The sequence below is a fragment of the Anopheles marshallii genome, chromosome 3 (assembly GCF_943734725.1).
Source record: "Anopheles marshallii chromosome 3, idAnoMarsDA_429_01, whole genome shotgun sequence".
In the NCBI taxonomy this organism is placed as follows: domain Eukaryota; kingdom Metazoa; phylum Arthropoda; class Insecta; order Diptera; family Culicidae; genus Anopheles; species Anopheles marshallii.
Genome location: NC_071327.1, coordinates 30,111,442 through 30,125,815, shown reverse-complemented (window position 1 = coordinate 30,125,815; position 14,374 = coordinate 30,111,442). Strand labels below are relative to the sequence as shown.

General features: G+C 42.4%; 3 protein-coding genes across 3 annotated transcripts; 1 reads left to right on the top strand and 2 right to left on the bottom strand.

The window, feature by feature from the left end:
- Window positions 1–5,857: 5,857 nt before the first annotated feature.
- LOC128712464 (testis-specific zinc finger protein topi-like) lies at window positions 5,858–7,267 on the bottom strand. Its single transcript, XM_053807356.1, has one exon. The coding sequence runs from the start codon at window positions 7,265–7,267 to the stop codon at window positions 5,858–5,860; it is 1,410 nt and encodes a 469-aa protein (XP_053663331.1).
- Window positions 7,268–8,651: 1,384 nt separating this feature from the next.
- LOC128711786 (leptin receptor overlapping transcript-like 1) lies at window positions 8,652–9,140 on the bottom strand. Its single transcript, XM_053806673.1, has 3 exons — window positions 9,073–9,140; window positions 8,830–9,004; window positions 8,652–8,759 (listed from the first exon to the last, which is right to left on the bottom strand). Exons 1-3 carry the CDS (start codon window positions 9,138–9,140, stop codon window positions 8,652–8,654), a joined length of 351 nt encoding a protein of 116 aa, XP_053662648.1.
- A 794-nt stretch (window positions 9,141–9,934) lies between these two features.
- Window positions 9,935–12,114, top strand: LOC128713900 (augmin complex subunit dgt3). Its single transcript, XM_053808772.1, has 7 exons — window positions 9,935–9,952; window positions 10,026–10,165; window positions 10,251–10,617; window positions 10,694–10,998; window positions 11,066–11,623; window positions 11,690–11,867; window positions 11,941–12,114. Exons 1-7 carry the CDS (start codon window positions 9,935–9,937, stop codon window positions 12,112–12,114), a joined length of 1,740 nt encoding a protein of 579 aa, XP_053664747.1.
- Window positions 12,115–14,374: the final 2,260 nt, after the last annotated feature.

Genomic DNA, 14,374 nt, shown 5'->3' with positions numbered 1-14,374 from the left:
CTTGATCGTCGTCACGCGATAATTTACGTCCCGTTGCCATTTTATGTGGACCCGCGCGTGCTACAAATGTGGCTCATTTGCATGTCGGTGCAAGTACAGCGAGTAGTTATTTAAGCGAATGAGTATCTTATCCAGCAGTATATTGCACGGTACGTTAAATCGGCCGAGTTGGTGCGAGAGTGGGACCGGTTAAATGTTTCGTCTGCGAAGCGGACGCTGTTTTTTCACAGCCAGTTGGTCGATTTTACGCTAGGATTAGTTTTACTCCTCCCTCACTGATACGTATCACATTCCATTAGCATATCGGACAAGTTTGGCGAAGAAAAATGCTTCAGGCTGTATGGTTTATCGGTGGCGATAAAGAGAAGAACACTAATAAAAAGTATTTAAATAAATTGTAACAGATTGTACGTAAGATCAAGCGAGCGTTAAGCAAAACTTAGAGCGAAAGTGGGCCTCTTTATTTAGCCGTTACCGATTATGCCGAAAGGGCAAGTCTACCAGCGAAAAGTCTATATTAAAGAAACTTTTGGGGAGTAGAAACTTGAGAGCCCTACCCAAAAGGCAAGGGCAAGGAGAGTTTGTTCCAGTCACATAATGAGAAAGACACATGAAGATCTAGTTGGCAAAGACCTTTTAATCCGACCGTTGGTGTTAAGCCGTGAAAAGTTCCAAATACTCATTGACCGAACACTGTAGACTATTGTTGTTGTTTTGGATTACAAAGGCTTTTTAGTGTGACTTCCTTTCGTCTCTTGATTATAGAGTATTTACTCAAAGATCTAACATCTTGATAAAATGATTAAGATGATACAGCTGCAAACTTAATATGAAGAATTTGTATAATGAATTAAGATTCACTTAACCTTTAATTTTTGATATTCAACCATGGAGTCGAGTGCTCAAATGAGAAAGTTAGTTTCATCAACTTTTGAATCTTTCCATACTTAAGTGGAACGTTTAGAGGTAGATGCGGAGTAATTGGGACAAGAAAAAATTGCTATATTGTGATCAAACTGAAACTACAATGCTATATGAAATGAATGTTTTTGCAACGGATATATCTCATGCCAGGCAGCTTTGCTAATATGTGAGTTTCAAAACAGTTGTACAGAATCCATTACACTTTCCAAAAGCTCGAGAAAGACGGAAAGAATCCTTATCTACCTGCACTTGTTTGGTTTTAAACTAAGAAGAATATATAAATTGTTCGAATTATACCATTTGGTTTAGATTTCATTGTTTAGAGAGTACTTAATTATGTAGAACTTTAATAAAAATTGTTGTACACCAATAAAAGTATTTTACCCTATTTAATAAGCTAAAACAGTTAAACGGAAATATGTCTTTAAGACAGGAAAATATGGTAGTGGTGACAGCCTTTATATACTTAGCTTCGGTATTCAAAAATCCATCAGAGCTAAATAATTATCTCCTACCAAGTACTTAATTATCGGCAAAAATCTCAAAGTGATGACAGTCAAAGACATTAGTAGTTTTGCAAACATGAATTTCTAATTGCAGATACGTAATGATTTGCCTACAATAGATTTTATCCTTCATCTCTTCATCTCTTATGAAGTTCATCTACTCACGGTAGATGGTCCATCGAGTAAAATATTTCGCGAATTACGATCAGAAGTGCGCCATGTGTCCAATATAAATTTTCATCAAAGAATTTCAAGGATTCTGGAGAATGGTTTTAGGTAGGAACAGGATAATGTTAAGCTCTTTCTTTCTTGGCGTAACACGACCTACTAGGTCATAGCTGGCTTACCAGACTTATTTTACCACGTAGCCGGATAGTCATTGCTTGCTACGGGGGATTGGTCCGGATGGGATTTTGGACCGGTCCTGTCGTGTGAAGACCGGCGCTGCTATCAATACACCACCGAGCCAGTCTCGGATAATATTAAGCTATATCTGTTATATTTTTCCAGCTCTAAGTTATTTTAGTTGACTTTTATACACATGTTAGATAACACATTGCATGAATAACTGTAAAGAATAAATTTTTTATGATGTACTGTTCCGTTTGAACTTCAGTGGAATTGTCCAAGTGATGTTTGTTTACGCTCAAACAATAAATATATCTTCTCGCGTCAATTCAACAGAATAAACAAAGCTCCATAAAACTCATCACCTGTCGGTACACATTTGTCTTACAGTCTGTGACCACGCGCTACACATCGCCTACAATCGCAATTCACTATGGTCATACAGATGCATCCGTCTTTTTTGCAGTTGTTGTTATATCATTTCATTGCAGTTCCCTTTTGGCACCCGTAAAATGGGCACGTATTCAATGTTCCCCGCAACCAAAACCGTTCATCACGCGCACACATTGAAATGGAGAACAGTATATACACACATACAGCACGAGGAGGGGGGTGACAAAACTTTCCTCCCTCGAGCAGTACAGTTGCATCCGCAAGGAAGAGGGAGCCTGTGGACATCCGGCGAGATCATCAATGTTCGTATCGCGTTAACCGGTTCACTTGGGCGACCTTTCACGTGAACGTGACCGACCGCTTTTTCGGAGGAACGATGGAAGCACGGAGACAACCTTATTACCATCATCAGCACCATCATCATCTGCTAAAAAAAAACACACACATCGTCAGTTACGATGACCGCCCATCATAGTGGTTCTCTTGTCCCATTATTATAAAAAAGGAGCAATATACACATACACAATGTGGCCACTTGTTGCACTGCACAGTGAAATATGTTTCTCATTTTGGGTCGCTTCCGACCGGGATGGTTAGTAGTTTTGGATGGTCACTCTCATACCATCCAAGCAGCACGTCCCATTGCAAGGGTTTCGGAACGTGGTTTCGTTTGAGTTTGGATGTCTTTTTTTCGCTACACTGCTATCACACCGCCCATCGCATGGCTCACTATGTTATCCGATGTGACTTCTCGTTTCCTTCGACTCCACAATCAGAATCGTACATCCAATTTTCGACAAGATGGCAATTTTAAAACAGTTTCCACGTATAATTCCCCCTCTTCCATTACATCACGGATTGAACTGTTTATTCACACACAACTTGTCGCTCAGTATTCTATTACAAAACAAGGAATAAAACATACATTCTCCATCACATGCACGGCTCTGATGGAAACGAACGTGACGAAGAGTGACAATTTGACGGCTAGATTACTGGATTACTAGATTTGCCTGATCGATTGGCAATCATCACAGCCTTCTCACATTGGAACCGTGCATGCGGAGACGGGTGAATGTGTTTGCGGTTATGATACACGACTCTTCGCCGATACCCCCGGGGGAAGTTTTCTTTCGCATTATCAAGAGGGGAGGGTTTATTACACTTTCTCACCCCGGCGACAACGGATACTTTTCTAAGACATCGTTACCTTGAAAAATGACTTCCAGGGTAGCAAGGTGACACGCAAACAAAATTATCTAAATGCACTGATTCGTTGGTAGGCGATCCGGCACAGTGTACGCCCGTGTAGGCTTGGTAGAATAACACCCAACAACAGCATCTGCTACGCGGAAATGAAACTTACGCATGTTTAACGCTAAAACTTTCATTCACTTAATATCCTTTTCTTTGTTGAGATGCTTAACCACACTAAAATTATTTCAAATCCACCTGGTAGTGACCTACCCACGGTAAACGGTGACGCACAGTGAACACAACGATACACTAAAAGGAACTGGGGATAATCAACCGGGCAAACAAGGATACTCCACGTGGTGGCACCGACACCGATAGTATCCTTCGACCGATTGAGCACGCCGTCCGATAAGAGGGCCGCTTTTATAGGACCGTACACGAGCACACCCGAATGTCTGACCTCCCACCGAAGCAGGACGACGACGACGAAGATGATGATGGTGCTGACGAGGACAGCCATTTGTTGCACATGCGATCGTGAGGCTGTGATTTCCCATCCCTCACACCTTCAGAGGCTATGCCGCGCGAAGATCTAAGCAACCGGCTGACTGATTGAATGACTTGGGGGGGCTAGATCCAGCGGGTTTTTGCACAGTTTCATCTGCCAGGGGGTTTGCTCACATCGCTAGACAGGGAATATTCGGTGGGACGGGGTGGCGTCGCGTTATCATTCGTGTGCCGCGTCGTGTCATTATCACTCCAATCGAAACACCAGCTCCATTGCCTTCGAAGATGATTTGAAGCGCTCGGGAAGGATGTTTTCCACTTCCAGCCACACGGTACCACAGGTGGTGAATGATTCTACCGCGTGCAAACGCGGATAGTGCAATTTTATGCTCGATTACTTCCAGGCAGGGACGAGGAGTTCGTCTAGCGTGGATTTTTTCATGTGATAATCAGTATCGGTCGGCTGTCTATTATTGTCCGCAGAACCCTATCCGTTACCCTGACAGCTGGACAGGCCATTCGATGGTGAAACGTCGATAAGATTTAGGGTTTTTGTTTGCAACGTTGCAACGTTACACACTTTTTTTCGAGTTTTCGGTAGATGATACCTTTTCCTTGAGTCATTGGTTCGGCAGCGTATATTTGATGCTACTTGATGGAGAGAACATGGAGTTTGAATTTAAGCGTTTTAAGAAAATCTGAAAATAGGTCACAACTCTTGAGATTCTTGAGCTGTTTGATCCAGAATTTCCAGAATCGTCTTTGGATGTCGTTGCTAAAAAAATCACTTAGCAAGTAATTCTATACCTACATCTAACTTAAAATCAGACAGCAGTGTTAACCTTGCTAATAAATCCGGAATTTCACAGGAGTGACCTTCAGGAGAACTCTTTGGAAATTTGTCTTATCTTAAGCAAAATGTCAGCATTGAGAACAAGATTGATGATAAAGTACGCGCTAGGCTGCAGTCTGCCAACGCGTTATTCTCCAGTGGGAAACTTCTGAGCTCTGATCTGATCTGTAGATTACCAGTAGCTATTGAAGCTGCTACTCCGAATCTCACATACGCGTTTGACATATGGACATTGTCCAAAATTTACGAAACCCTCTTCGCCACGTTCAAAAGATGCTCAGAAGGAATTTTCAGAAGGGCAATGGAGGAGACGCTACAATGACGAACTTTACGAACTAACAGCTCATGGGACACCCGTAAAGCGAATGGTACCGAACTGAGATGGAGTGATGGCGTTGATGTGTCCGCCAGAAAAGCCGCAGATGAATAGCATTGGAATAGTGGATTGTCGGCGCGATTTAGAGTTTCTTTGACACCAGAAGAATGAGTCAAAAACTAATTCTACAACAAACAATTCTACTGTTCAAGAATCCCTTCGTAGGAGGTCTAAAGTCTTCTACATTTTCTTCTTATCTATTCGAAACGACGGAGTATAGAAATTATATCTTCCTATGACTGGTTGCACTACGTTCATCCGTCTATATGCAAAAGCTTACCTAAACTCGACATTGCCTCTCGATTTCTAAGATTCATATTGGCGGAAGGCCACCAGTGACGATACACAAGTGAGTTTAAATATTGAAGTCACGGGCTACTCGATATTGAGCTACAAAACTCTTACCAATTACGCACCGTTACATCATCCATCATAAGTTGTGCTGAATATGAAGAATGTGAAGACTACACCAACAACAACAAAAAACAAATGTCAATTTTTACTAACACAGTGATATCATTTATTTACGTGAAGCTCTAAACCGGAATAAATAAGGGAAAAAGTACATTAAATGATGATACGCGTGCATCATGAATTTTACATTTCTAGTGATAAATAAACTACCCTACCACTGCAGTATGGTACTCCCATAGGCTTCATGAGATTAAAAACGAACCACTCCATGTGGTGTACTGACAAAAAGGTGTGTAAGACATGACTAATAACTAATATTGCAACCGGATGCATAATTGTTCAGTGATATTTCAGGTGCTTCACGCGCACATGCTTCTCCCGGTCTCCACGCTGGCGAAACCTTCGTTCGCAATGCGTACAGCCGTACGGTTTCTCGCCGGTGTGTATGCGACGGTGATTCTTTAGTGCATCCGCCCGGTAAAAACGACGATCGCAGTCCTCGCAAGCGTGGCGTCGCTCGTTCCGATGTATCAATCGGTGCTGATAAAATACGGACCCAGTCAGGAATCGCTTGTGGCACACATCGCACTCGTACGGCCGTTCCCCGGTGTGGCACTTGCGGATGTGATCGCTCAGATCGGGACGTATCGTGAACCGACGTGAGCAACCCTGCACGCTACAGGCGAACGGTTTTACTCCGTTGTGAAAGCGCAGATGCTGCCACAGGTGGCTCGACTGGGTGTAAGTTTTGCCACACTTCTCGCACAGAAACTGCCGGTAGTTGTTTAAATCATCCCTCTCCACCAAACGTTTGACCGTGGACCGTTTGATGGTGGGCGATTTCTCTGCCTCACGACTGTCACCGTCGGGGCAGGCCGAAGCATGATGGTTGTGGCGATGGTTCAACAGTGCATTGATGTGATTGCACGTAAACCCACATAGTTCACAGCTCAGCCACAGTACGTCGAAGTCTTTAGACTCCATTACTATGACCGCGATCCGGCGAGGAAAGTAATGATGGTTACTGTAGCGATGTTCGTACAATTCGGGCAGCGTGTAAAACGGTGACAGGCAAACGTTGCAACTATACACCATCCCCACGTTCAGCAGTTGTGTTGCACGAACATGGCCATAATCGAAACACTCCGCTCGATGTTCCAGTGCCGCTTGCAGGGTGAAAATGTTCAGCTTGCAGAAGGTGCATGTGAACCCGGACGTTGGTGAATGATGCGCCTCGTGATAGAACAGTGACGCATGGTCGGAGAAGCAAGCGTCACAGAATTCGCACAACAGTGCCGTATTGATGACCACGATACGCAGCTTCTGCATGAACGCTGAAGTTCCCATGGTCTCCACCACGCTTGGTGAGTTGCCAAGCATTAACTCCCAGTTGTAACGGACGCTATGGGTTTCGTAGAGCTTGACATCCTGGAAGATTTCTCCACAATCTATGCACTTTATCACGATGTCGAACGTGTTTGGGCGTGTGTAAGGTGCGACAGTTCCTTGCGTCTGCAGACCGGAACCGGGAAGATTTTCTTTTTCGGGATGGAACTTGGTAACGTGTCGGTTCAGCCCGGTCATGTAAACGAATTTTCGTTTGCAGTACTCGCAGGCGAACTTGTTTTGGTTCAAAGTTCTCGCTTTACTTTCCGGGTCAGATTGTTGCAGTATATTTTGCCATCCTTGAGTATTTTGCATCAGCGCTTGAGTTAAGGCAGCAAGTCCAATTTTCTTTTTCACATTCATCGCGCGTTGCTGGGTGTGCTACAAGAGTGAGACGAGAGTGAAGAAACGTTATAAAAAAATGCTAATACTTTAGTGCTGTAGTAAGCATTCAAAATACTATCTTACCATCGTTTTTAGTGGTGCTGAACAATTGCTTTCTTTCCAACACGGAACGATGCGCTAGGAACTTACGACTGACACCTGTTAGCAGCTGGGTGCGAATAACTTAGGTACGGCAAAATTAGGGTAAGCAAGCGCAGACAGAAAATCCGCGCTCACTACGATTGTTCGGTTGCCATGGATACCGACCAACTTCTGCACTTGTTTCGTTACGAAGCACAATCCGTTTACAATTGGTAGTTGAAAATCTGTAAAAACCGTGTACGCCTTTTGCCACAAGTACGATATCTCTTTGGCGACATTTAAAGCCCTCGGAATTCGCTGGGAAGACTCAGTTGGGAAAGATTGTCCGGGTATTACAATTAAACGGTTGCTATTGATTCTGAGCTCCGTAGAATCCAGCGAGATTTACATCATTAAAACGACACAATGGTTTGGTTTGGGAAGCCTTTTTAACTCCATCTTCCCGCTACACTGAGTCTTTCTGTATATCTGAGTGCAGCAAATGGCACAACAGTTTGTAGCTGTTGGCAATGAAATACACATTTAATGCACGTTTTACAATGGAATCATTCGCAGTGAGACGACTAAATGACAATCCCAATAAAACGAAACTGTTCGAAAAGCTATGATGTGCGCCTGCTGGCAAGTGTAATAAAACGGGAGTAAAGTCGGATTACAGTTCTCCAAGGAACGGGTGAGCGAATATCGAATGCAGCGGCACTGCTATTTGAACCGGTTTTAACGTTTTGATGACTTTTCTTTGTTCGTGCTACATCCAGCTACGAGAAGAACGTTGAGATTGGTTATTAGATAATTGAAAAAAGTATGTGAAATTCAATTGAAATGCTTGTATGCTTTAAAAGAACATTGTGTAATGTATTGTTGAATGATGTTCTCTGAATAATTTCACTTTATTGAGTTACTCTTCAATGAATAATTGTTAAATAATTTATACACTTAATTAAGTTTTGATCTGTAATCGTATGTCCGCTTTCTTTTGTATCCATCCGCAATCGGGATTTGACATAAAAGTATTGATGAATGTAGAAAAAATAACCCTTCCAATATCTGTCCTTTCACGGTCATTTAAAGTATTGCATCGTTAGTTTGCGCGCAATGTTGCACACAGCGACGTGAAGTGGAATAGCACAGCTGAAGATGAAGGGATGATAATGCTGGAGAATGTGAATGCGATGTTTTGGTTCGCTTATCAAAACGATTTCAACCGCTTTTTTGCGCACATTGAATATTACGGAGCGGGTTAATGACAGTGTGCTGCCCTTCACCACATGCCCGAGTCGCTCGATTCGAAACCGAAGTAGTACGCCAAAATGGTCGCAAACGCGCCAACGTTACCCGCCAGCGTAAGAAGACAGGCGCCCCATTGAATCTGGAAACAAGGCACGGTAGAGAGATACAGCATTCAGAACGATATGTGAAACAGCACGAAAAACACATACCACTTCTGCACGGGCCAGAACAATGGGTAGGGCGAAACTGCTCATAACGATACCGATCGTAGCAAACATTGCGTTTGCTGCACGTGCAGGATCTTCCACGTTGTTTCGCTTTGCAATCATCGTCGGCAAGGGACATATTATGTAGAACAGTACGACGAAAATTGGCCACCATAAGCTGAAAGGGAATGGTAATGAGTTATTATAAATTTACGCACATTGTAATCCAATTAAACGTGCTCTCACTTGTACGCTGGAAGTGCACAGGCCAGTATAATCATGGCCATACCGATGGAGCCTAGCATGGCTAGCATTACGATTCTGCAGCAAAAGAAACGAAAGTAATATAGAACCATTTACCAATAAAGAGATATCTTATCAAAAACAGCAAACACGGAAAAAACTTACACTGAGCATTGTTATGGTGGTTTTGATTATTCATCGTCAAGTGAATCCAGTGAAGGACGTAGCGTGAAAGAAACAAGAAAAATTCACTTCATTTAACAAACCGCTTCAACTGTGAAATGATAGGCTTTGCAATCAGACGAACAAAAGCATTGGATTCGTTTTTCACAAGTAAATTAAAGAAAGAAAAGGATTTACCTTTCAGTGATTCTGCCATTTTTACTCAGATGTTTCGTTTTGTTCTCCTATTGTTTTGGTTGTGTTGACGTTCTTGGGAATGATTTGACGTTTCGAGCAGGACTGCCCTGTCGGACTTGCAAACGTTTTTATGGCAAAGTACAGCCGTTATTTTTTTTTCGTTTGGAATGAAATGGATATGTTGATAAGTGCAAATTCGGGTAGAAAGTTTACGAGAATGGTAATGAATTTCGAATTAAAGATGTATTCAACTAATCAAAAACACAAGCTAGTTAAAATGAAAGTTTTCGTGCACTATTTAAACGTTAGCGAATTATTGAAACTTTTCTCGCTATAAAAACATTATCGCACAAGCGAAACGAAGGCGATAAAATTGTTCCTTGGGTACCGTACCGCTGCTGTCAAATTGTTGAATCAAACTGCCGTTGAACGTTTCGCAGTTTGTTGTGTTGTGTTTTCGTTTGGTGGTGCCTCGAGTTGGATTGAGCTAATTCTGCCTCGAATAATGGAGGAATCGAGCAAGGTTTGGTTTGGAAATCCATCCGTTTTATAAGCTTCATTTAGTACAAAACTTGCTGTGCACTTTCTTTCCGCAGGTTCTTGAAACACTGAAAAAAATTGGTGCTATCGATGTGCGTCATCTCTGGATCATTCACGCTGAATCGTTTCGTGAGTTTTTCGAATGGTTTACACAAATTGACGATGAAAATCTCGTCACAGATTTGTTGCTGAAAAGGTATGTTTTTTTTTTTTGTTGGGATTGTTCATGTGGGACAATATATTCCTGCAGTAATAATTGTGGTGCAATTGTTGGTGTATAGCTATGAAGAACTCCTTCGTAACGGGACCGTGTTGGATGATGAGATATTGGAAGAGCAACTGAACGCACTGAACCAGGTGTACGTTAACATACTCGATTACACGGATTGCGATGTGGAGACGTTAGACCAACAGCTGGAACAGCTTGTCGAGTTGGAGGAAAAGTGTGAAAAGCTTCTTAACGGTGCGAAGAAATCTAATATTGCTCTCACGAAGGAACTGTCTGAGCTGGAGCGGAATGTTCGCGAACAAGAATACGTGCTGGATAAGGTCGCATCGAACAATATGGACATGGCCAGACAGTTGGAAGAGAATCAACAGGCAACCCAGCAGCAGATATCGGATTTACATCATTGCTACTACCAGCGAGTAAGTGTTTAGATAAATAATAAGCGTAGGGCAAACTGCTGGATGGTTTGGTTCCATTTATCGTTTTTATTTTTAGCAAAATCCGCCCATATTCATCTATCAGATGCCGATTGAACAATTCGATGCAAAGGGCGATCAGTTTCTAAAGTATCTGGAGATGTACGTGAAGAAGCATTTCACTGTAAAACGGCTGGATAGCTCAAAGTCAACCGATGATGTGGATAATCAGCAGGTGATCGATGAGCTGGAAGGCATCAAGATGCGCCTGGACGCGGAAGAGTTAAAGTTGCTCGAGGCTAAACGAGAGTACGCCGGGGTGATGAAGCTTGTTGATCGGTTGCAGGATCATAGCTGGTTGCCGATGAAAGTATCCGCATTGAAGTGGGTATTGGGAAAAGGAGTAGGCATTGGAAAGAAGTTTAGTAGATACCTATTCTTTTCTCCGTAGGAAACAATGTCTCGAACTGAAGAACGTAAATGATCAGGATCTTTTGAGGATGGATTTGTTAAAGCACGAGCTGGACACGCTTATTCGGCAGGTGAACGAACTAAAAATTGAATCAGTACTGTACGAGAACAATCGCGCGAAACTCGATCGTGCCGTCAGTCGGCTGGAATACATACAACCATTAGACGAAAGTATCTCCCGCCAGCTGATGAACGCCGAGTTGCTATGGATACTGATGCAGCTTGATTTGGAGAAGATGCGCGATTGGTTCGATAATGCGGACGAAATGAATGGTGAATCGAAGCGATGCTTCAAACGTATCGATGCGATGAAACAGATCGAAAAGAACTCACTACACGAGGAAGTTTATAGTGAATATTTGGGTCCGCTATCGGCACTAATGACACAGGAAACTGTGGGCAATGCAGAAGAATCCAACCGTGGAATGAAAGGATGTCTGCAGCACTTTTCCGGTCTGGTGAAGCGTCTTTCGAAGCAGAGCGAATCGATTGCTAAAGGAAAATACCATCGAAAGGCGGATGAACTTTTGAAACAATTGTATGTTGCAATACGTTCATCACAATAATTTCTTTCTAAGTGTCGATATTCGTTTTTCTCTTTTAGGACCCAGCAAGAGACGTTGCTGTCACGCTTCGTGTTTGATGGACCACTAAACTATCCCCAATTCTACTGTCAAAAATATTTGGAACGGCTTCAAAAGCTCGGATTCGCTTTAAGTCAACTGGAGCGAGACCTCCGAAATATTCGGAAAGATTTCGTACAAAATATCGAAGAACCGAAGGTTTGTGTATAGAAATCCCACTGTTCAAAGGGATAGATTTTTAACGTCCATTTGTGTTTTGTCTTAATTGTAGCAAAATCAAAAATTTTGGCTATACTACCAACGTTTCTGGATTTGGTTCTTAACGGAACCGAAGAAGGTGGCCTTTGCCATTAAGGAGATAACGGCCGAAGCATCGAAAACGGCTAGCTACAAAAGCATCTCTGGTATCAAGTGCAGATCGATTGGCAACGATAGCAAATTTTAGAATGTTCAATTATTTGCGGTAAGTTAAACCGATTATGTTTTAATGTTCAAGAAGTTGAATGATGTAAAAAGTGCTGTAAAAGATGGCGATGTAATATTTAAGTGAGTTTGCAAAGAACTCCAAGAATAAATAACACACAACTAAACATGCAGCACACAATTGAACGCGAATAATCAGAGGTGCTAACATAATCATGACGATTAATCTTCTTAAAGAGAAGATTAAAGTCAAAAGAAAGAAAGAAACTATCACATTTGTGGTTTCTCGTGTAATGAAAAGGAAGACTGTATCTTGGAAATTTAATTTTAAGAATAAGCCAGGATAACATATAAAACATATAAAACCATGTACAACTAACGAATTGTTTCGGATTCATGATGCACAGCATTGAACAGTAAATTACTGCAAATGGTACCGATGTGCCCTAAGCTCACCTTATCGCAGCAGAACCGTATTCGATTTAAAATATTGGTTTTTATTTGTACCATAATCCGATTGTAATCCTATTTTTGCCTCGCTATCGCTCTAAAGCGATTGACCGAAAGGGGGGTTTTATGGGAGTTTTTACGACTATCGAAACTAGCTACCGAGCTTAAGAACTGGCGATTTGGTTTCGGGGCAAAGCTAGCGACATTGGCCACAACCCGTTTCGTTTTACAAGTCAGTGCCTGCTGTTATTTTTACCAAAACCGTCGTCTCGAGCTACAACGTCGTCTTCTTTCCGACACGCGACCGCTCGAGGATCGAATTATCCCAAAACCGTGCCAATCTTACGGGCTACTTCGAACAGCGTGTGTGCGGGAGCGCATGTGACCCCAAAAGGAAAAGAATCTAATACTATCCATGGAAAAATAGCAAAAAAAAAAAAACACACACACAAGTGGTAAAGGGATGCCGGAAAGAAACGGATCCGTTTGTGTTTGCTGTTTTTTTTTTTGGCAGGTCGGTAGTGAAACTAAAATTGACATCGCATCACAAACCACCAATAAATGCAAATACCGCAAACCGGTAAACCCACCCGGGGTGGGTGGTGGGTTGTTGTGTATCACATCTCCTGAAATGTGCGCCGATCCGGAAGGAAGGAGCACAAAACAGAAGCACCCGACGACGAGTCCTCGGGTCTCCTGGGGCGGAATTGCGTTTGAAGCAACAATTCTCCCTCGCAATGCATGCGCGCACACACCGAACGAACGGATTCTTTCGTTTTTTTTATCCAATTTGAATAAATTCGTATTTGTATGAAGAACGAGTGCGGGCAGCGCCCGGGTCCCGTCTGTTCGACTTTTTTTCGTTTTGGGTGGGTAATCGTTGAGTTTAAGTTGAATTTCGCGAGAAAAACGGGTTCCCGCTACGTTCCCTCTGGTTTCCCCATCTTTGACCCGTTTCTTCCCGGTGGTCGATGGGGTTAGCGTTCGGTACGGCATAAACGGCACGACATGTATAACCCTTTATGGTGGTTCAACTCCAAATAGGAAAACTGGTGAAACCCAACACGTTCGTGTGTATGATCGCAGTTGCGCTCGAGAAAAGGTTCGTATTTAGGAGAAAATGGGAACGGGGGTTCAAAACCGCTAGTTCGTCGAATTGTTACGGTTATGGATAGGAGTTTGAAATTCGAATATATGTATATGGCGAAAGCGAACGAGTGCTGTAGGTTCGTAACTTATGGTTTTCAATCTTTGTGTCGGTGCCATTATCTTAAAGCGTTCGTTCCGACAAGTAAGATGATAGTTGAAGCAAACCAGAAGCCATAAAGTAACACTTACTGCCGTAAGGTGGTTGAAAAGTACGAGAGTCGCTGTTGTTGATGTAGGTTTTACCAATCGTTCGCTGTATAACATGTCATATTTTTAAATTTAATCTATTGTATTATGTAAATTTACCTTTAAAAAAAAACTATTAAACATTTGTTTTTCCCCATCGAGTAAAATTTCAGTTCTATTTCATTATTTACACTACATCAACCCCCTATCCAACGCCGCAATGCTTTCACCAAAGCAAACTTGCATTAATGATGTTATTTAGTGTTACGTTATTGATGTTGCACTAATTGCATGCATTTACATAACGATTGACAGCTAGGGTTCGAGGTGATGGGTAACAACATCCGGAAGTGAACTTCACCCGCTTGTCCGCTTGTTTTTTGTTACCAATTCGCACGTGTTTACCAACTAGGGACAAAAATTCCCCGCCTGAAACACGCTACTTGTTGAAGGAAAGGATTACTGTCGGCCGGGATTCATTATGTATGCTAATAAAA

Coding starts and splice junctions, on each gene's coding strand:
- LOC128711786 (XM_053806673.1), bottom strand. CDS start 9,140: ATGCTAGCCATGCTAGGCTCCATCGGTATGGCCATGATTATACTGGCC. Junction 9,005..9,072: donor TGTGCACTTCCAGCGTACAA/GTGAGAGCACGT, acceptor ATTCCCTTTCAG/CTTATGGTGGCCAATTTTCG. Junction 8,760..8,829: donor TTCTGGCCCGTGCAGAAGTG/GTATGTGTTTTT, acceptor CCTTGTTTCCAG/ATTCAATGGGGCGCCTGTCT.
- LOC128713900 (XM_053808772.1), top strand. Junction 10,166..10,250: donor ACAGATTTGTTGCTGAAAAG/GTATGTTTTTTT, acceptor GTTGGTGTATAG/CTATGAAGAACTCCTTCGTA. Junction 10,999..11,065: donor ATGAAAGTATCCGCATTGAA/GTGGGTATTGGG, acceptor TTTTCTCCGTAG/GAAACAATGTCTCGAACTGA.
- LOC128712464 (XM_053807356.1), bottom strand. CDS start 7,267: ATGAATGTGAAAAAGAAAATTGGACTTGCTGCCTTAACTCAAGCGCTG.